Source organism: Podarcis bocagei (assembly GCF_964188305.1).
Source record: "Podarcis bocagei genome assembly, chromosome: 6".
Classification (NCBI taxonomy): Eukaryota; Metazoa; Chordata; class Lepidosauria; order Squamata; family Lacertidae; genus Podarcis; species Podarcis bocagei.
In genome coordinates this window covers 12,999,562-13,021,211 of record NC_138130.1, presented here as the reverse complement: position 1 = coordinate 13,021,211, position 21,650 = coordinate 12,999,562, and the positions used below count along the sequence as shown (strand labels likewise).

Sequence of the window (21,650 nt, the reverse complement as noted above, 5' to 3'; positions counted from 1 at the left end):
AGGTTATATGGAAAAATAGCCATCCTGTTAGCTCAATAACTTCTTCCTGCGCAATGGGACTTCCTCTTCTATCCTCATGCCGGGGGGGGGGGGGGAGATGAATTCCTGTAGCACAAGTGAAAGTCATTGCACTAACAGAATGACTTTGTTGGCTACAACCCATAAACTAATACTTTTAAAATGCTAGTGTTTCTTCATGTCCTACTCAAGTATTTTTGTAAATGAAATGCAGCTGAAAAATGAGGATCCCCCCCATCACCGAAATATTTGAAGATAATTATTAAAGTAGCAAAGTGTATATATATATATATACTTTTCCAGGCTTTAGTTACATCCTTATAATACATTGTCCTAGCTCTATGAATTCTATTAAGTATGATAAAATAATAACTAAATTATACTGAGTTTGATAAATAGCCATTCTTGTCTTAATGAGATCATCACATTGAGTTATGCACTTAAAGGACTTTCCTTTGCAGAAGAGAGTGCAATTAATGAGTTATATTTTTAGTTCCTTGACAAACGGTTGTCATAAAAAAGGCATAAAATGTACTAAAAGATTATCTGTGTACATGTGCAATCTTTTCTGAAAACAGTTATTTCTTTAACTGAATAAGATATTGGCTCATATCCCGCGTAGTATTATAGAACAAAATGAGTGGGTTTTAATAGATGAAGTGAAATTAATTATACAGCATACAGAAAGGGCTGGTAGATTTAAGGTGCTCTTAGGACCACTTCACAATGCTAAGTTTCTTGATATAAAGTGTATGCAGGAATACTGTCATGTAGATTACAGCTCTGCCCATGGCAGCCAGCAGCTATCCCATGGTTGGTTGAATGGGGCTTATAGTCTGTTGACTCCATAGCTGGGGTGGGGACATTTTGTGACTGGCGGGCCAGATTTTAATCTCCCCAGCCCTGGTGGCCAAATCTGGCAGGTGGGTGGAGTCCACAGCTGGCGATGCTGCACTTTGAAGCCCTGGTTTTCAGAACATCAAAGTGCAGCATGTTTACAAAGGGCTTTCAGCCACAGACAGCTATTTGAACCTCGGGTTTATAGAGTCTGTGGATTTAGACAATCTCTAAAAAGCAGGGACAGGAATTTTATCTCCCCATTTTAGCACTTAGATTGAGAAATAAAGCACAACGTTCTTTAGAGTCCCTCTCTAAAGATCAGGCAGAGCTTCATCTTGCAATGTGATCTATAGGAGCTGGCAAGTCAATTCCTGAAGCTCGCTGAGGTAGATCTGATTTGCAGGCTGCTGGCTAGTCACTCTTGCTGCAGAGCTCACATGCCATGGAGATAAGTATGCCCATTACATTCTGTAACCACTGAACACACTCATTCCTCATTGTGTTTCTTGGTTCTTCTCCTCAAATAAGGTTTTCCCTGCAAAAAAAAGTTACTTTGTACGTCTGCAAATTGTGAGGCTGATATCTCCTTCTGGTTGATGGATGCTACCATTTTGGCTACAAAAAGATCCACACGTGTTTGTTGTCAGCATATACAATTCCACAGGCCAGGCTCCATCAACAGAAGTACAGTGGTACCTCAGGTTAAGTACTTAATTCATTCTGGAGGTCCGTTCTTAACCCGAAACTGTTCTTAACCTGAAGCACCACTTTAGCTAATGGGGCCACCTGCTGCCACCGTGACGCCGGAGCACAATTTCTGTTCTCATCCTGAAGCAAAGTTCTTAACCTGAAGCACTATTTCTGGGTTAGTGGAGTCTGTAACCTGAAGCGTATGTAACCTGAAGCATATGTAACCTGAAATACCACTGTACAGTGTCCCGATCAAGGGAAGTAATAGCCCCACTCTATTCTGTCTTGGTCAGACCGTACCTAGGGTACTGTGTCCAGTTCTGGGCACCACAATTTAAGAAGGATATTGACAAGCTGGAACGTGAGCAGAGGAGGGCAGCCAAGATGATCAAGGGTCTGGAAACCAAGCCTTATGAGGAATAGTTGAGGGAGTTGGGTATATTTTACCTGGCAAAGAGAAGGCTGAGAGGAGATATGATAGCCATCTTTAAATATCCATAGGGCTGTCACATGGTGGATGCAGCAAGCTTGTTTTCTCCTGCTCTGGAGGATAGGACCAGAGCAAATAGGTTCAAGTTACAAGAAAGGAGATTCTGACTAAACGTCAGGAAGACCTTTCTGAGAGTAAGAGCTGTTTTTTCAGTGGAACAGACCCCCAGGAGAGGTGCTGGATTCTCCTTCCTTGGAAGTTTTTAAGCAGAGGTTGGGTGGCTATCCGTCATGTATGATCTAGTTAAGATTCCTGCAGTCTAGGTGGTTTGACTGGATGACCCTCAGGGTCCCTTCCAATTTCACAATTCTGTTCTTCTATGAGACTGAGCCATTTGCAGGAAACAAATACAAGTTTTGGGAAGTAAAATCTATTCCAGGCTTCTATTTTGAAGCTAAGGTTATGATCAAGGTTAGGTTGAGGTGTCAAGAAAGTGTGACTGTGACAAGATTTAGTGACAATATGAGGACAAATTAATGCAAGATCAGTGGCCCAGCTATTGATTCTTATCATGGGATCCTGCTGAAATGAAGTAACGATTTAATTAGCCTTTTATGTATACTATTCTGGCTCCCAGAATAGACTGCTCTCAGCTTTGATGTCTACAGTTCCTTTTCCACTCTCATAAGTGAGCAGAGAGACTCTGGAGGGTTGATTAAATAATGATGCGTGAGCATGTGCAGGAAGACAGAGACACATACACAAATCCTATTTGTTAAACTATTCCTGCTGTTGTTTTCTCATCAAAGGCAGCAAAGGCATGTCTTTCACTTCCCCATTCGAGCCTTTAGTGTTTCAAAACTGTCAAATGGGGATTACTCACCTGCAGTAGCAATGGACTATTTGAAGCCTGAGTGTTTGTGTAGATTTCTGAGTATTACAAATAGTTAAGGCCTGCTCACTTATTGCTTTTAAGGGAGACGTTTCAACCCAGCGAGAGTCTTCAGCATATTGCACTTTCACCTTCCATTCGCCAGAAGAAAGTTGCAAGTGAACTATGCTGTACCACGTGCAGTTTAATGATAATGAATTGTTCGACTCATGCTCCCCCTTGCTAGTATCTGTTGACAAATGATCACCTGTGATGACTGATGAAATTAAATCACTAATACGGCAAGTTAAAAAATAATCAGTCCTCGGTGAAACCTTTATTTAATCTAACTTACTAAAGGCATTAACTGAATGCTGGGCACCAAGTGTTGGTCTTGCTTTCTGTGTATGATTATGGTTCACAGAGAGTTCTGACTTAATAGAAAGATGCAATACTGGTGGTGGTGGTGGAGGAGTGTGTGTGTGTGTGTATGTGACAGGAGAATACTTTGCCCAATATTTTATTTATTTTATTTATTTATATACGGCCTCGGCCCAGTATACCTGAAGGAGCATCTCCACCCCCATCGTTCTGCCCGGACGCTGAGGTCCAGCGCCGAGGGCCTTCTGGCGGTTCCCTCATTGCGAGAAGCAAAGCTACAGGGAACCAGGCAGAGGGCCTTTTCAGTAGTGGCGCCCGCCCTGTGGAACGCCCTCCCATCAGATGTCAAAACGATAAACAACTACCTGACATTCAGAAGACATCTTAAGGCAGCCTTGTTCAGGGAAGTTTTTAATGTATGATATTTTAGTGTTTTTTTGTTTCAATGGAAGCCGCCCAGAGTGGCTGGGGAAACCCAGCCAGATGGGCGGGGTACAAATAAATTATTATTATTATTATTATTATTATTATTATTATTATTATTATTATTATTAAAATTTTGTAGCTTCATCTTGCCCAAGGCAGCAACTAACCAACCAACCAACCAGAGAAAAAGACATACATTTAAAGCATCCTGCTCCTTTCTAAAAGGCCACAGATAGTTAAAGACCAAAGGTCTGGTTAGAGAGGAAAGATTTTGCCTAGCACTTAAAGATATACAGTGGTACCTCTGTTTTCAAACGTCTCCATTGACAAACATTTCAGTTTTCGAACGCCGTAAACCTGGAAGTAGATGCTTTGGTTTTCAAACGCGCCTCAGAAGTTGAACATGCCTCGCGGATTCCACTGAGTGCAAGATCCTGAGGCCTAGCTGTCGGCTGTTGAGTTTTCTGTTTCGAACGTTTCAGAACTCAAACGGTCTTCCAAAACGGATTACGTTCAAAAACCGAGGTGCCACTGTATAAAGATGGCACCCGGTGTACCTCCCTGGAGAGAGGACTCCACAAATGGGTTGTTCTTGTGTTGCCACTCTCCAGACCGCACACAAAGAAGGGCCTCAGATAGTGATTGCAGAGTTTGGGGTGGTTCATATGGGAGAGTCGATCCTTGAGGTAGTGCAGCTTCATAGATCGAAACCAGCACCTTGAATCGAGACTGGAAACTGTCACGGCGCTGTTGACAAGGAATATCCAGAGTGAGGAACTAACTCTTTTTTGTGAAAAATACAATTGCAAGTTAGAAAAGGCATGTACATCAGTCCTGTGTCTCTCGGCTGCTCTTAGGTGTACACTGAATGAGGCAGTTGCAGCAACAGGGAGGGCCTGCCCCCGACTCCACACCAGCCTGACCTCTGCTCCCTCCCACAACTGTTCTCCACTCTCCAATCCTGCAGATTCTCCTTCCTCTGACTCTTATCTCCTGGCTGTTACAGGCTCCCCCAGGCATGCAAGGCTTTAGCTATAGGAGAAGCAAGAACCTCTTTGGAGTGTTAGTGCTGTTAGCCTCTCCATCGTAGGCTCAGGTTGTATATATGTGGAAATAAACCTTATATCATAGAGACACTTCAGTCTCTGCTGTGCCTCATTGTCAGAAGAAAACATAGAGCCTGGGTAAAGCACACCTGGAACTCCCTGGAATCTCACAGAGCTCAGAGACTGGGGATGGCATGTAACAGTATTTTAGTATTTGTGAATTAGCATCAGAAATGTATGCCAAATAGGAATAGCTTGTTTCTAAGCTGAGAAGCTTTTGCCTACGTAGAATAAACACCTTCCTTAAAGAAAGAAGCACCTTATTTAATAACATCTTTTAAATAACAACACCTGGTTTATTTTTATTCATATAAATAGGGCAGGTTTTATGGTTGAGGCTATGCTGGCTATATGAAAGTCATGTAAAAGAGAAAATTTAAAAGTGCCTTGTATTAAATGGCGCATTCATAAGAATTTAGGGTGTTTATAGTATGCATGCAGCCACCCTCGGTCACGATTACATTTGAGTGAGCTGGGTGGGGGGAACTAATGCAAAAACCTATTATTCTCAAGGCACGTCTTAGAGCCAGGAGATTCTTAAACAAAATGCTGGGACTATCGAAAGAAAAACAGTGGTGGTGGTGAACATTATAGTGGTAGAAACCAGTACACTAATGTAGAAAAAGTCAGGCCACACATTGAATGAAATGTGGTGAATTATATTGCCCCTTCATTTACTTGAATCAGGCTTGGATTGGGGAGGCCAGTTTGCTGGTGGCAGTAGATGCAATTGCCTATGGTTGCAGAATGCAATCTGTTCACTAATTAATTATTAGATATATTTGGTATGTTCCATTCATTTCTCAGAACTGGTTCACAAACACGTGTAGATCAACGGATCCCTTGTCATTTCATTATTCAATGTCTGGCGTGTGTGAACTGTCTACATTGAAAAGCACTTTCCTGAACTAAGGCTGACACCCTATGTGGCTCCCCAAGCAATTTTTCTGCCCTCCCCCCCCCAAGCTACAACTGATTTTGGCAACAATGAATGGCGCAGGGAGGGGAAATTAAGTACCGTATTTTTTTGCTCCATAAGACGCACTTTTTTCCTCCTAAAAAGTAAGGGGAAATGTTTGTGCGTTGTGCATCTTATGGAGCAAATGCAGGCTGCGCAGCTATAGCTGAAGCCAGCACAGCGAGAGGGAGAGTTGCTCAGCACCTCTTGTTGTGCTGCTTTCCCAGCAAAGTGGGAGGAGGGATGGAAGGGGGCCCTTATGGAGCCCCTTCCATCCCTCTTCCTGCTTCGCTGGGAAGCCAGCAACTTGCTCTGGCTTTTCAGGGAGGTGGAAGAACAGACAGAGAGCAGCCCATCCCTTCTCCCACCAGCCAGCAAGAGCTGCTCTGTGCCGAGCGAGCGTGTCTGCGGCTCTTGCTGGCTTTTCTTGTTTTCCTCCTCTAAAAACTTGGTGCATCTTATGGTCGGCTGCATCTTATAGAGCGAAAATACGGTATATGTCTTGTTTAGGTGGGCAGACTGACTTCTAGCCACAGCTCAATCTGGCATGTAGTCGCCAGAGAGTCAAAAAATGTTGTGAGCATTGCCTTCAGGCCAAAAACTTTAGCCTCCTCTGACCTGAGGGGATCGGATAGGTCCATCTTTGGTATGTGATCTGTCAGGGCTCATTCACAATCACAATTCATGACTTGATATGACTATCAACAAGCACGCAGCATGAGCGTCTCCTTCGTTAACCCGGCAGTAAAGACAGGCAGATTGAGATACAGAAAGTATTGCCGTACAAGGTGGGGGAAGGGGTCCTAAAATACAAAGAAAATACTTTCGTATGTTCCTGAGTCCAGATTGCCAAAAACAAAACAAAAATGTAATTGAAGTGTGCTTGCTTAGCATTATTAAGACTCATCCCAGAGCAAGGCTATTTCAGACTACAGTCATTGTCCCATGGGTTACTTGAGCATATGCTAAATATTTGATCAGCAACAGCATGTGTAAAGAAGAGAGGGTGCTCAGGAGAGCGTCTCAGCAACACCACTCCTTCTTGGGTGTAAAAATATAATTTGTTGGCTTATATCACATAATTAATAGCTTGGGCAATGGCTCTACCCAGTGCTTCTGTGACCCTTTCTGTCTTATTCACACATCACCTAGCATTGGTCTTATTGGTAATGGGGGGGAATGTTTTTTTACTAGAGTTTCTTCATATTTACAAAGATGGCTTCCGCTTCTGTGCCTGCATGGGGGGAGTGATTTTCGTGACTGCTTCATATAGGAAGGAAGAAGAGAGATTGAGAGAGCAAGAGGGTGCTTAGAGGTTTAGTGGGAAACCACAAAGTATGTTTCCCCCTGACTATCTTCTAGTCTCAGTCCTGCCCTCTACTGACTGGAGGCCATAAGCCTGTTCTCTGTTCCAAAGGAAGTCCCATTGAGTTGAAAAGGACTTCCTCCGTAGTTAAGTGGATATAAGACTTCAGCCGTCACTGATTTCAGCTTTCAGTGGATGATGACCACTATGTTGGGTACAATATTATGCAGCAAATAATGGAATTTGTAACCATAATGAGAAGTTCTTTTTTATAGTATATATCCTCAGATGATGCTTATACCATTGCAGGCAAATGAGCACTGTTGTTGACACCTATTCCTCCCTTTTAATTCAAGCAGAGAGATATATAACTATCCTTGAAAACCCATTCACATACTGTTACAAATGTTCAGTGTGTTGCCATTTATGTTCATATTCAGAGCAACACTTCTTGTAGGTCTCTTACAGTGATGATGCGTGGTTCTTGACCATCTACGTCAAAAGAAATACAAGCCAAATGCTACATCCAGATGCTATAGGTTAGAGAATATAATACCTGTGTGATGCCATATAACATCACATACTGCAAAGTTAATTGTGACAGAACACAAGTCTTTTTTTGCCAGTCTGGCAATCCTTCCCTGTTCCTTCCCTGATGGAAGTAGAAAGAGTGTTGGCATTTCTACTGGACATTAGGACAATTTGCTATTGCACTCTAAGAATACTGTTCTAGGGTTTAAACCTACCCATCTGAGAAGCTTTTGTCTCATTACATTCAAGGTTAAAGCCTGTGTTACATGAAGATTGTTGGAAAGAGGGATATGATATTCACTAAAGTGAAAACTTCTGGTACCACTGGATTATCTGATGATGAGTGTTTTTGGCTATCCAGACTGACATTGGTGGTCTAAGAATTATGCCCCCAAGTTTTAAATCCCCCAAAAGCTGTAGCATGTGGTCTTTGCAGAAAATTGGGTAAGCAGTGACAACATTACGTGACTGACTTTACTACACTTTTAAATATTACCTTGCTTAAGTCTCCGCATTTGACTTTCCTACAGAAGAAGTCCCCCTTCTTTCCTGTACTATAGTCGCTTGTCAACAATTGGTTGCCTTAGTTCTTAAATGATTGTGTTGTCCATTTGCTCTCTGCCTTAGGAATCCACCATTCTCCATCCCTCTTAGTTTTCTTAACATTATCTTATCTAGAGTTTTGATCATCTTGCCATAACATTGGTGAGGTTAGTGCTTCCTAAGCATGACCACTCAGAAGCAATTTTAAAATATGAATGCAACTTAGGCGGTATTTGGAAACATGTATATGTGCTCATTTTGACTGAACTCTAGCCAGCAAGCCCAGTGTTGTAACATTGAGTGAATGTATACTGTGAAAGGAGTTAGTCGAGTCACTGACTGATACACCAAATGTCATTCACACCACAATGGGCTCATTTGGGTGGAGCAGGACACAAGCAAGGTCATTGTTCAATTACACCAGTGCAACTAGAGGAGACCAGGACTAATAAAGCAAGCGAGCTGGAAATTGTGAAGGGAGAAGCTTTCTTGTATACTGCAAAATTGAAACTCTCAGTTACATTTTGGGAGACGGGAACAGCATCTCCCCTTTGAAAGTCGGGGATTAGCCTTGCAAGATGAAAGAGGAACATTTCTCTAGATCAGACCCTAGCTGCTCCACAGCATAAAAAATGGCAAGTCTGATAAGTCATGGTGCAGCTTGTTAAACGAAAGCAGCAATAACAAACTGAACGTGGGAGAGATAAGCGATCATCAATGTGAAAATGAAAATGTTGTGTCAAGCAGAGAGCAAATTCGGTTTTAAAAGAAAAAGAAGATAGGGACTTCTTTTTTTCAGAACATCATTATTTGTTAAATGGCATGTGCTTTCCCTAATATTTGCAGAACAGTCAGCGGGAAGCGACTGCATTCTGCTAAGATAATGAGTCAAAGAAACACAGGGAGCATATGGAGCGGAAGGGATGATTGGGTAACCCAGTAAACACAAACCAAAATAGGTTCAATATTGTTGGAAAGGGACTGTGGCTGAGCTTTCTTTATGGTTCCCCAAAACAGAAATGTAGATGATAACATTTAATGTGCTAATTCTCTCTGTGTGTGAGAGAGAGAGACATGAGAGACATTTATGAAATTATGCATGGCATGGAGACAGTGGATAGAGGGGTGGAAATTCTCCGTCTCTCATAATATAAGAACCCGTGGACATCCAATAAAATGGAATGTTGGAATATTTAGGACAGATAAAATAAAGTAATCCTTCATGCAGTGTGTGGTTATACTTTGGAGCTTGTTCCTGATGGCCACCAACTTGGATGGCTTTTCCAGGGAACTAGACAAATTCATAGAGGACAAAGCTATCAGCAGCTACCAGCCACAATGCTTGGCACCTCCAAAGTCAGAGGCAATATGCCTCTGAATACCAGCTGATGGGAACTGCAGGTGGGCAAAGTGCTCTTGCACTCAATTCAGCTTGCAGGCCCACACAGGATATCTGGTTGGCCACAGAGCATGCTAGACTAGATGGGTCATTGGCCTGATCCAGTGGGTTTGCTTTACATTCTCATGTTCCTATGGTCCCCCCCCCCAAAAAAAAGCCAAAATAGGGCTGGTTCATAGCACTCCTTTAGCCATGTTTTATCCAAGGGCCAGATAGGGGGACAGGGGACTTTTAATTTAGCCGAAAGAGCTGAGCTGCTCACTTGAAAGCTAACAGGACATGCTTAACTCAGCACATAGTCGCTTCTGTCACTTTGTTTAGCCCTGAATAATTTAATAAGACCTTGGAAATGGAGACTGCTGCTTCCATTCAGAGCTTTTTAACCAAAGGGTTGAAGCAGGGACCTGCAGCCACAGTTGCTGCCTGAAATTCAGAGGGAAGACCTTTCTCATTGTAGTGAGGTGGCACAAACTCTTCATTTCTTGACCAACAGGGGTTCCAGCTCCTGGGGACTGAGCACTGTCCCCCCCATATTTTAGGAGTTGGGGTTGGGGGTCCCAATATCCCCAAAGCACAGAGACGAGCGTGGCATAGCTTCAGTGGCCAGCTCCTTCTCCTGCCATGGAGGAGGAGTCAAAGCAGCCTCCCACCAGGTGTTGTTGTAATTATGTATTGATTTATGCTTTATTGCGAGCCATTTGGGGCATATTTATATGAAAAGGGCAAAGTGCAAGTTGGAATAACAATAACAACAACAAATAGGGTGTTGACAAGGTGCTACCACTTTTATTGCTAAAGGCTATAGCAAGCAGAAACTCAGTTAGAACAGCTTTTCCTGGCAGGGAGATGCAATGAGGGACTAGAGTACATCTGTTGATATTTGCCTTCTTTGTGGGCTTATAAGTTTTGGGTGATAATTTTTGAGTTGCCCTTTTAAAAGAAAAGAAAAGTCACAGAACCACTTTCCACTGAGGAGGAGGAAACCTTGTTACAGGGTGGCAAAACCAGCTAAGGTTGATCACCAAAGATGGGGAAATTGTCCACAGGAATTCCCAAGAAATTCATTCCTGGTATAAACTGACATGATCCGCTACTCTGAGATGAATGTGAGGATCGGAATGTTGTTATCCATCTGCATACGAACTGACCCAGAGCCTGCACTTGTCATCTGAGGCCCTTGTATATGTCCCCCATCCCAGAAAGCTTTGTAGGGTGTTATAATGAGTATGAGTTACTCGTGCGTAAACTGTCGCCTTTCTAGGCTTAATTGCCTTGGTTAAACCATTCTGACTGCACAGCCCATCTCCGCGTGGCTGCCTCAGTCGCTAGCAGAATCTGTCTGTGGGCGTTTCTTAAACCTTTTCCAGCATAGAAGCTGTCTGACTCCTAGTCGCCTCCTCCTCTCACTGCGCGGGAGTCTTCTGCGCAGGGAGGGCGTGGGTAGTGGAGGACCTGTGCTCTCCTCACTGATGTCCAGAGTCCAGAGAAGAATCCCGGAGCTCTCCCTCCGCTTCCCCCATTTGCCCCCCTTTATCCCTGGTGTTGCGCTGATTTCCTTCCTCCTCTACCGAGCTGCTTCTCCCCCTGGTGCTGGGTCCTTCGCCTGCAGAATCTGGGAGCCTCCCCTTCGCTTCTCGCTCTGATGTCAGTTCCCTGACAGGTGGCAGCAAGAGAAAGGGCCTTTTCTGATTATGGAATGCTCTCTCCAGAGATACTTGCCTGGCACCATCACTACATATCTTTAGTGCCAGACAAAAATGCCTATGGCTATAAAATAATATTTGGCCTGTAAAAGTCTGGGGAAGAGGACTGTTATTATATTTTATTAGGCTGTCTGTCAGTAGGCTTTTTATTATGTTTTTATTATTGATGTTCTATAACGTGTTTTTGATATTGTACACTGCCCTGGGAGAGTATATAAATTGAAATTCATCATCATCATTATCATTATCATCATATATTGTTATGCCTCTTGAATGATCTGACATAGTTCTCAACTAAAAGAAGAAAATCAAAATGTGTGTGTGTGTGTTTTCAGAGAAGATATTTTTAAAAATGTTTTTTAAATGCAAACTTTGGGATGAGGTATTTTTTAAAAAATCATAGCTTAATGTGAAATGATGTAGAGTGAATACATTAAAAAGAGGCTGTTCTATCCATCGCTAACTGTCCATTCCTGCCAGCCTGCTGCTTCTTTATTCAAGCAAATCTTTTGAAAAAACTCCCTGTCTAAATATCACAGGTGTCAACTGGTGTGTGTGTGTGTCCTTCGAATCGTTGATATCTATACTAGCTTAAATAATTGGAAGATAAGTAATGGTTCCACCAGAAGTTATTATTAAGTGCTAAACAATTGTCATGCAGTGCCAGTTGTGGTTTTGTTGCCCGAGGGCTGCATTTTTTCACCTATCAGGTCTCTGGATAGACACAGGAAATTGACTACCTTTGTTTTCTTTTTCCTGCCCTTAAACTCTGCAGGTCAGCCCAACCCCGGGATGCATCCGAGCCCTAATGAAGATGCTCTACTGCCCTTACTGCCGGGGACTTCCCACTGTGAAACCTTGCAACAACTATTGCCTCAACGTAATGAAAGGCTGCCTTGCAAACCAAGCTGATTTGGATACCGAATGGAATCTCTTCGTAGGTAAGAACAGTTGGAGGGGAAGGGAGGGGAGGAGGCAGCGGGAGGAAGCCATTAATCTATATAACTCCGTGAGAAGTTCAGAAAAGTTCAGCATTTGCTAAATTGAAAACGGGACATAGTGACTGCATGCCTCCGTTTGGTTGTCACTCACACTCTCCGATCAAAGTTTCTGCGGTTTATAGGGGACGATCATTGTTCCGCCTTGGAGCTGTTTTCATTAAATCTGTCTCAGTGTCACATTGTCATGTGATGTTGAAATTCCTAAGCTAAATTCGTAGGTGTGTCTGAGAGTGAGAGAGAAAGAGAGAGGGGGGCATACTGCAAATGTTTGGGTTGGGTTTGTGGTAACAAGCCTAGCAGGAGAGAGAAATTGTGTGAGAGAGTATGCTCTGTGTTAAAGCTATCCTGCTTCAAGCTGATCTGCAAATATGAAGGCAACACAATCCTTGGTTCGTTTTTTTCCTGAGTCAAGTATGATTGGGGGAATGAACCATCGATGTGACAGGCAAAACTATCAGCCTCATAACTCGAGTTAAAAATATGCCAGATTCTCTCCTTCCATGCCCAGAATAATAATAAGGCCTCATTCTGATACATAAATAAGAAAACAGGAAACTTCATTTCAGATAGGTGGCCATTCTGCTGCAAGTCAATTTAGGTAGCTCTGTGTCTTCCCAGAAGATTTTTGTTTTGCCTACCATCCAGAAATCATTGGTGGGAAGAGGAGATGCCCAGCTTCTAAACAACAAAATGTAACCATAATAAAGATAATGAGGAAAAGGGAACAAAAAGAAGTTGATCTGAAAGTCGTCTTCACCTGACTGAGTGCCACTACAGGGTGATAAGTTTTGGGTTTCTTAAAATAAAATATAAAAAGCACCGTATTAGTGAAACAAAGCAAATATCTGATGTCTTCCCATTCCAAAAAAAAGCCCATTGGGTGTCGAGTGATTTTCTTCCCCTTGTCACAAAAAAAGCAATTAATTTTCTTGAAGTGCCTATTTCATCTTTCTGCCTCCTTTTGAAATAATTCCCTTTCACTGAATACCTTGGAAGAAAACAAGCGCACAATGAGCAACGAGGCAGAACTCTGCTGTGAAGGACAAGCAAAAATGTAGAAGAGCTCTTCACATCTTAATTCCGGCAGAAAACACACCCAAGTGGACTTGTATTGTTATGTTGGGTTTGTAGACTGTGTAGAAACTACAGGGGGCTGGATGAAAAATGGAACAGAGAGAAGGCACATTGAGGAACATATATAGAATATACTTTTAAAAGGTACTTGAGGGAGAAATGACCGTGATGAATCAAGATGTGTTTACATTCTTAGTTATCCCAAGATACACCCTTCCTGGACACACATCATTATGTAAAGTGAATTGCATGAGATTCAATAACCAAAGGGAAATCGGCACACTTCTCTTTCATCCAATGACAAATTATTTCATCGATAATAAGCAGGGTCAATATGAAGTTTTCACCACACTAGACAAAAGACAAAAGACTATAAAAGTGTCCAGCCCACTCAGTTACAATCACATGGAGGGGAAGAACAGGGTTGTGACCATAGACACAGTGTTGTCATGGCCCCATCACCAACCACATTTTGGGGGGCACAACTATAGAACTATAGAATGAAAAGGTGTTGTATGTGTAAAGGCTCAACACTCCCCCATAACGTGGAACCGAATCTAATCTACTACTAAAGAGAGTCAGCAAATGAGTGTGTACACATGCATTCATGCCATTATTATATGTGGTTTTGTAATTTATTTTAAAAAAAAACCCGAATGACTGGAGCTGATGGTTGGATAAATAAATGAGTTTGCACACTATAGGTAGGGCAGTGGTGCTTCTACCGTATATTTTTTCTTTTAAAAAATGAATGAGGGATACTTTCTAGTACTAATATATAATGCACAATATAATGTCGCCAGATGTAAAATACTATAATAATGTATAATGCATAACTTTGTTATTTACTGCTATTGTTAAACATCCTTCTCCCACATACAACCTCCTAAAATAATGCCTTCCTTATCATTTCATTTTAGCAGTGCCAAATAGTTTGATGATTAAACCTTTGTTTCCTATGTTGCAAATGTGGTGTAGGGGGGGATTTTTTTCAAACTGTTCCTTTTTCCGCCTTCTTTCCCTCAACCATTCCATTTAAAACTCTTGAAGAGCGTGCTACATTTTTACACAACCATTTTCCTGATGCTGGAACTGTCAGGCTTGAGGTTTATGCAAGAGTCTTGTTTGCCAGGTGTGTACATTTTGGGATTAGCCATGACGAGCAGTGAGTTCCCAGGGACACACCCAACAGAAAAGATCACAGATATAAATTTAATTAATTAATAGGCAGTATATTTGGGAGGGGTTTTTGTACAACGGTGCCTGCTTCTGTAGAGCAAATGGAATGGATGAAACATATTTTCTGGTTGAACAAACTGTATCTGAATCTGAATGCTGGGGAACCAAATGCAACTCCACTCCCTTATGGGCATTCCCAATTATTCCTTAAGGCAGTGTTTCCCAACCTTGGGCCTCCAGCTGTTTTCGAACTACAATTCCCATCATCCCTGACCACTGGTCTTGCTAGCTGAGGATTATGGGAGTTGTAGTCCAAAAACAGCTGGAGGCCCAAGGTTGGGAAATGCTGCCTTAAGGCACCGTGTAAGTCAGGGATTGTCAACCTGGTCCCTACTGCCCACCAGTGAGCGTTTCAGGATTCTAGGTGGGTGGTAGGGGGTTCTACGGTACAAGCTGAATCTTCCTTCCATCGAGCACTGGTGGGCGGTAAGGAAATTTTACCATCAAGAAAGATGCATTAGAGGGTGGTAGGTATAAAAAGGTTGACTACCCCGGTGTAAACTGATGGTATAATAAAAATAATATTTTGTCCGATGCAAAATATATCATTGAGTATTAACAAATAGAGAGCCAGTGTGGTGTAGTGGTTAAGAGCAGTGGACTCGTAATCTGGTGAACTGGGTTCGCTTCCCCGCTCCTCCACGTGCAACTGCTGGGTGACCTTGGGCTAGTCACACTTCTCTGAAGTCTCTCAGCCCCACTCACCTCACAGAGTGTTTGTTGTGGGGGAGAAAGGGAAAGGAGATTGTGAGCCGCTTTGAGACTCCTTAGGGTAGTGATAAAGCGGGATATCAAATCCAAAGATAACTTTGTAGTAAGGCAACGTGGTGTGGTTTTTTTCCTATTGGGAAAAGGAATTCTGTATAATCATACATTCGGCAGGTTTTCAAAAGAGAAAGAAAAATCATAGCTCACCTTTAGGATTGAACTGCAAGCAGGCTACTTCTGTCAGACAGCTGTCAAGCCTCTTCTAATAACAAACACCATATGCAATTCCCTTCATACAAAACACTACATAACTTTTACTAGCCAAATTAAAATGAAAAAGCAGAAATATGCAGCACCACTGAGCTATGAAAGATTGGATAGGCTGCATGAGCGATTTTACCTCTGGAGCTTGTGTCGAGAACCATGCATGAAGAAAATAATATATAACGTTGTGCATTAGTAGTCTTTGCTTAGGTAAATGTGACTGAATGTTTTATTCCCCCCCCCCTTCATTCTACTTTTTCTTTGTATGTACCAAAACCGAAGTGGCAAATAAGTGGGGGAGGGAGCTATCCAGCATTTTTTCGGATAGCTTTACTTCCAGTTATTGGGAAAGCTGCTGCCACACAGCCTTGCAAGCTTCTCCTTTCGTATAGATTTTCTGTCCCCATATGGCAGCGGGTGGACGATTTATGGTGCCCTCCTGATGTTGTAGGACTACAGCTTCCATCATCCCTGACCACTGATGATCAGGAGGGCTGATGGGACTTTCATCAACAGAAATATAATGTCCAGGTCAAGGGAAGTAATAGCCCTGCACTATGCTGCCTTGGTCAAAGACCACTCCTGGAATACTGTGTCCAGTTCTGGGCACCACAATTGAAGAAGGATATTGACAAACTGGAATGTGTGCAGAGGAGGCAACCAAGATAACCAAGGGTCTGGAAGCCAAGCCTTGTGAGGAATGGTTGAAGGAGCAGGGTGATGTTTAACCTGGTAAAGAGGAGGCACTGAGGAGATATGATTGCCATCTTCAAATATCTAAAGGGCTGTCATGCGAAAGATGGAGCAAGCTTGTTTTCGCCTGCTCTGGAGGATAGGACCCAAACCAATGGATTCAAGTTACAAGGTGGTGGACTCTCCTTCCTGGGGTGTTTTTAAGCAGAGGTTGGATGGCCATTTGTCATGTAGGATCTAATTGAGATTCCTGGACCAGATGACAATTCTACAATTCGACCTGCAAGGCACCATGTTGAAAACCCCATCATATGATCTACCAAGCCAGGAACACGTGAAGTTCTGTATAAGGTGATTGTGGAAAATTGACCTGTTATCGAAATCATTTGCCAAGCCTATGGATTTCAGTGGGTTTACTCTAAGTATGACTTAACTGGATACAAGCAGATGTGTATATAAACCTTCTGGATAATTTGTATCTGCCTTAGGCCACTCTTAACTGCCGTGACTGCCAACCATTGTTTGCAGGCTACAAAGAATCCCAAGAATTGTAGTTTGAGAATGTTTGACATTACTGCTGCAATTTTATCCTGCTCAGAATGCATTTTCAGCTTCAGCAACACTAGCCTCCCTTCCTTCAAATTTAGCATGTAACTTTGTCACCAAAACGACCCCAGGGACTTAAAAGCAAGAAATCCTATCCTTCCAGGCTCAAGGCTTAGAGAGCTTGATTCAAAATGACCTTTCTTAGCTTGAGAATGGATGCCTCATCTCAGAATAAGCCTTGCTAATATGCTTTTCACAAGTTCTCCCTCTCTTATCTCCAGTATGTTGATTGGTCCATGTCACAAGAAGTGGGTGGTCAGCCATTTGCAATCCTGAAGGTCTTTCCCTCCTAACATGTTTCCCAAGAGATTCAGAATCACTCTGAGCTGCTTTGGAAGAATCTGATGATATGGGAGGTTCCTGCTTCTATGTCTCTTGAAGGACAGGAGTTTATTTCTCCTTCTTTGCCCTTTAGTAGTAGACTTTAAAACCTGCAACTCAAGCAAATATGTACCTTACCACTGGAATAGTGTTTTAGCAACAATGTGTTTTCATTTATTCTTGAATTCTGGAACTGAAGTGAGAGGAGTCCTAGTCACACAAAGCTTCATTGGAGGAAACCATTTTTTCCTTGTTCCTCCTTCTCTCTGAAGCTTCCTGTGCCTCATTGAAAAGCTACTTCTGATGGTTAGTGGACCTCTGGAAGAGAATGGGAGATCACGCCTGGGGAAGGGGGAAATCAGTGAAAATCATCCTTCCCATTTCTTCTGATAAGAATGTTAGTCAGATTCCCTTCTGTGAATGTCTGGATCCAACTCCATGTGGTCTAATTTCCTAATAATACCACTGTATCTGTTACATTAAATTGCCTCTGAATTCCAGCTTTCTTAGATGCTCTGCTGTGCTACATTCTACTAAGAGGCAGATATTTTGGTTTTATAAGAAACACTAAAGCTGAGTACACACCATGCAGTTAAAATAATTCAGAGCATATGCACCCCAATGAATCTTGGGAGCTGTACCTTAATCCTCACAGAGCTACAATTCCCAGCACCTTTAGCATACTAGAGACCTTGTGTCCCCCACAGGGAAAGGTACTGACATTCCTTGTTAGAATTTTCCAGCCACCTCACCTGTTCCTCTACAATTGCCGCGGTTCTCTGGTGAGCGATAATAGCTATTAAACTAGTTTAACAGCACAATTCTGTGTATGGCGACTGAGAAATAAGCCTCATTGAGTTCAATGGAGCTTACTTACAGGTTAGTGTTTATAAGTTGGCAACCTAACTCTGCAATGTGCTGAGTGTTTGTGAAAGAAAGAGCAACAATAAACACAGACATGGCCTCCAAGAAACAATTATAAAATCATTTCCCCTAAAAGAATTTCAGGGCATGAGAGATGTCTTTCAAAGCATGTCAGTCATTTTGGCTCTGAAGGGCTCTCCCAAGATGATTTCAAATGTCACATTTGCCATGTTGCATTGTCAGTCACAGTGAGGTAAATCTGGGGCCTTTGCAGATGATTTTTATCAAACAAGAAATGTGCACTTGTTACTCAAGTTTTGTACATGATCCAATCCCCACCCACCCACCCAAATCTCCTAGTTGCTACAGAGAAATTGCCTGAAATGAAGAACCCCAAACAATCCATTTTACAGTTATTCTGAATGTGCTGGTGGGTTCTTCGTACTGTTTTTGGGGGACAGGAGGCGGGCAGGTGTGGAGGATTCCCTGGTCCTGAATGGGGTAACTGTGCCCCTGAAGGACCAGGTGCGCAGCCTGGGAGTCATTTTGGACTCACAGCTGTCCATGGAGGCAAAGGTCAAATCTGTGTCCAGGGCAGATGTTTACCAGCTCCATCTGGTACGTAGGCTGAGACCCTACCTGCCTGCGGACTGTCTCGCCAGAGTGGTGCATGTTCTGGTTATCTCCCGCTTGGACTACTGCAATGCACTCTACGTGGGGCTACCTTTGAAGGTGACTCGGAAACTACAACTAATCCAGAATGCGGCAGCTAGACTGGTGACTGGGGGCGGCCGCCGAGACCATATAACACCGGTCTTGAAAGACCTACATTGGCTCCCAGTACATTTCCGAGCACAATTCAAAGTGTTGGTGCTGACCTTTAAAGCCCTAAACGGCCTCGGTCCAGTATACCTGAAGGAGCGTCTCCACCCCCCATCATTCTGCCCGGACGCTGAGGTCCAGCGCCGAGGGCCTTCTGGCGGTTCCCTCATTGCGAGAAGCAAAGCTACAGGGAACCAGGCAGAGGGCCTTCTCGGTAGTGGCGCCCGCCCTGTGGAACGCCCTTCCAGCAGATGTCAAAGCGATAAACAACTACGTGACATTCAGAAGACATCTTAAGGCAGCCCTGTTCAGGGAAGTTTTTAACGTGTGATATTTTACTGTATTTTTGGGTTCTATGGAAGCCGCCCAGAGTGGCTGGGGAGGCCCAGCCAGATGGGCGGGGTATAAATAACAAATTATTATTATTATTATTATTATTATTATTATTATTATTATTATTATTCGCAGCTCCATGTCAGACTTCAGGAGATAGCTAATTGGTCAATTTCTGGTCCCTGCCACTTTTGTATGAGATCACCACGCTTGGTCTCTGTCCAGAATCTGACTCTGCACTTATAGCCTTCTCCTCAGTCAACTCTGTGTCCCCCGCAGAGAGCAGAAGAGGCCCATCGGAACCCACTGGAAACCTCCCCAGAATCATTCAACTCTTCCAACTCCTCCCACCCTTCCTCCTGATCCAACCACCAGTTGGACTACAACTCCCATCAGCCCCTGGGGGGATGTTAAACATTCTACTCCATCTCTACAATCTGGAGGCAACTTCAGAAGGGAGAGGAGAAACATTTCTTCTTTTCCGCCATCAGATTTTCGTTGGTGGCAGCGACATTATCGCATCCCAAGATTAGTGGGCAGAATTTGCACCACCACAAAGAGAGGTAGGCTATGCCAGTAATGTCAGGTAATAGCTGAACTATATTTTGTTTTCTCATTGCCATGTCAGGAAGCATCTGAGATCTTACCCCACTTCAAGATGTCACCTACATCTCCTATATAGATGTGGTTAATTCACAGAGGTGCCAATATTTGGTTCTGATAATGAGTCCATTGTGTAACTGTCAATAGAAAATTTGCTTTCAATAGCATAAGTGTTCATATGTAGCGGGAGGCTGTAGCTACATTTTGATTCATTGGTTAATTATTTTTTGTTACAATTATTTTTCTCATTTGTTTTATCCTTCCTTGAAGCAGTCTTGTAGGAAAGGGGGAGGGGTATCAACAGCTCAGTGGGAAAAGATGTGAATGCTCTAGCTCATCAGTCTCATTCCCAAGAGTTTCAAGTAATTTATTTTAAAATGGATGATTATGTTTTGGAAACACTTCTTTTTTCATTTGCTTACAAATCAAAATGCTGACATTTTGCAATTATGAATTATCCCTAAATTGCCTTGCATTTCAAGGATAGTGCTTGAAGCAACATCTACAAACTAAAGTGGCTTAGCGTTTACTTTTTCTTTGTTTTTTAGTTTGCTACTTTGCTGTGTATTAATGGCTGAAAATGGGTATCGGCATCCTGGCCTTGCCTATGACAAGTAGGAAGTTTCAGTGACAGTGAGAAGATTGGATATGTGATATATACAATACATAAATATTTGCAGACCCTTTGAGGATAAAATGGATGTTGTTCACCTATTGGGGAGGCTACTGTTGTGGATTTCCTGCACGAATATATGTTCACTAATATATGCATTTTTATGCACACTTTATCCTGGTAAGTGCATTTGTGCACATTACTTGGCTGGAGAACTGCATTGCAAAATTCAGAGAAGTGCAAATTTCAAAGGGTGGCTGAGGTTTGGTTCTTGTATTGTTTCAGAAACTGTAAATTAGGTAACTGAATCAAACTTCTCTTTTGTCCCTGCTCCCAGTAAAAATTGCAGCCTGAAGCACTCAAATGTCAGCCTTTGGGCCAGTTCAAGTTTCCAATATGTCTTCAAGGGCAGCCTCATGTAGAATACATTGCGGTAATCCAATCTGGAATTGATGCTTTTGAATTATGGTGCTGGAGGAGACTCTTGAGAGTCCCATGGACTGCAAGAAGATCAAACCTATCCATTCTTAAGGAAATCAGTCCTGAGTACTCACTGGAAGGACAGATCCTGAAGCTGAGGCTCCAATACTTTGGCCACCTCATGAGAAGAGAAGACTCCCTGGAAAAGACCCTGATGCTGGAAAAGATGGAGGGCACAAGGAGAAGGGGACGACAGAGGACGAGATGGTTGGACAGTGTTCTCGAAGCTACCAGCATGAGTTTGACCAAACTGCGGGAGGCAGTGGAAGACAGGAGCGCCTGGCGTGTTCTGGTCCATGGGGTCACGAAGAGTCGGACACGACTAAACGACTAAACAAAAACAAACAAAATCCAATCTGAGCTTGGAGCACTGTGCCCTAGTCATCTCTGCCCAACAGGGACTGCAGCTGGCAAACCAAGTGGAGCTGAAAATTGGCACTCCTAGACCCTGAAGCCACTTGGGCCTCAAGTGTCAATATTGAATCTAGGTGTACCCCCAGGCTAGAAGCTTGCTCCTTCTAGGGAAGTGCAACCCTACCCAGAACAGTCTGTCTTCATACCTCCTGAACTCAGGAACTTGGAACTCTAAACATCTCTGTCTTTTTAGGATTCACTTTGTTTGTTGGCCCACACCCAGCCCATCATTCAAACATCTGTCTAGCACCTTAGCTGCATCTCCAGATTCAGATGGAGCAAATCTGTGGCATAGATTCTCACCGAGCTTCGCTTACTGTGATTTTGAATAGTCCTTCAACATTCTGGAAAGATTTGACTGGCTTGATGTGTGTGCAGGCAAAATAGCCATATTGGGAGTAAGCTCCCCACGA

The 21,650-nt window shown here is 42.9% G+C and overlaps 1 protein-coding gene across 2 annotated transcripts in view; it reads left to right on the top strand.

Moving 5' to 3' along the window:
• The window catches only part of GPC6 (glypican 6), an 809,956-nt gene that overhangs the window by 598,192 nt on the left and 190,114 nt on the right, over nt 1-21,650 (top strand). For both annotated transcript variants that reach the window (XM_081198452.1, XM_081198451.1), the window contains exon 4: nt 11,978-12,143. In XM_081198452.1, coding sequence (XP_081054578.1) covers nt 11,978-12,143 — 166 coding nt within the window. The remainder of the gene's footprint in view (nt 1-11,977; nt 12,144-21,650) is intronic.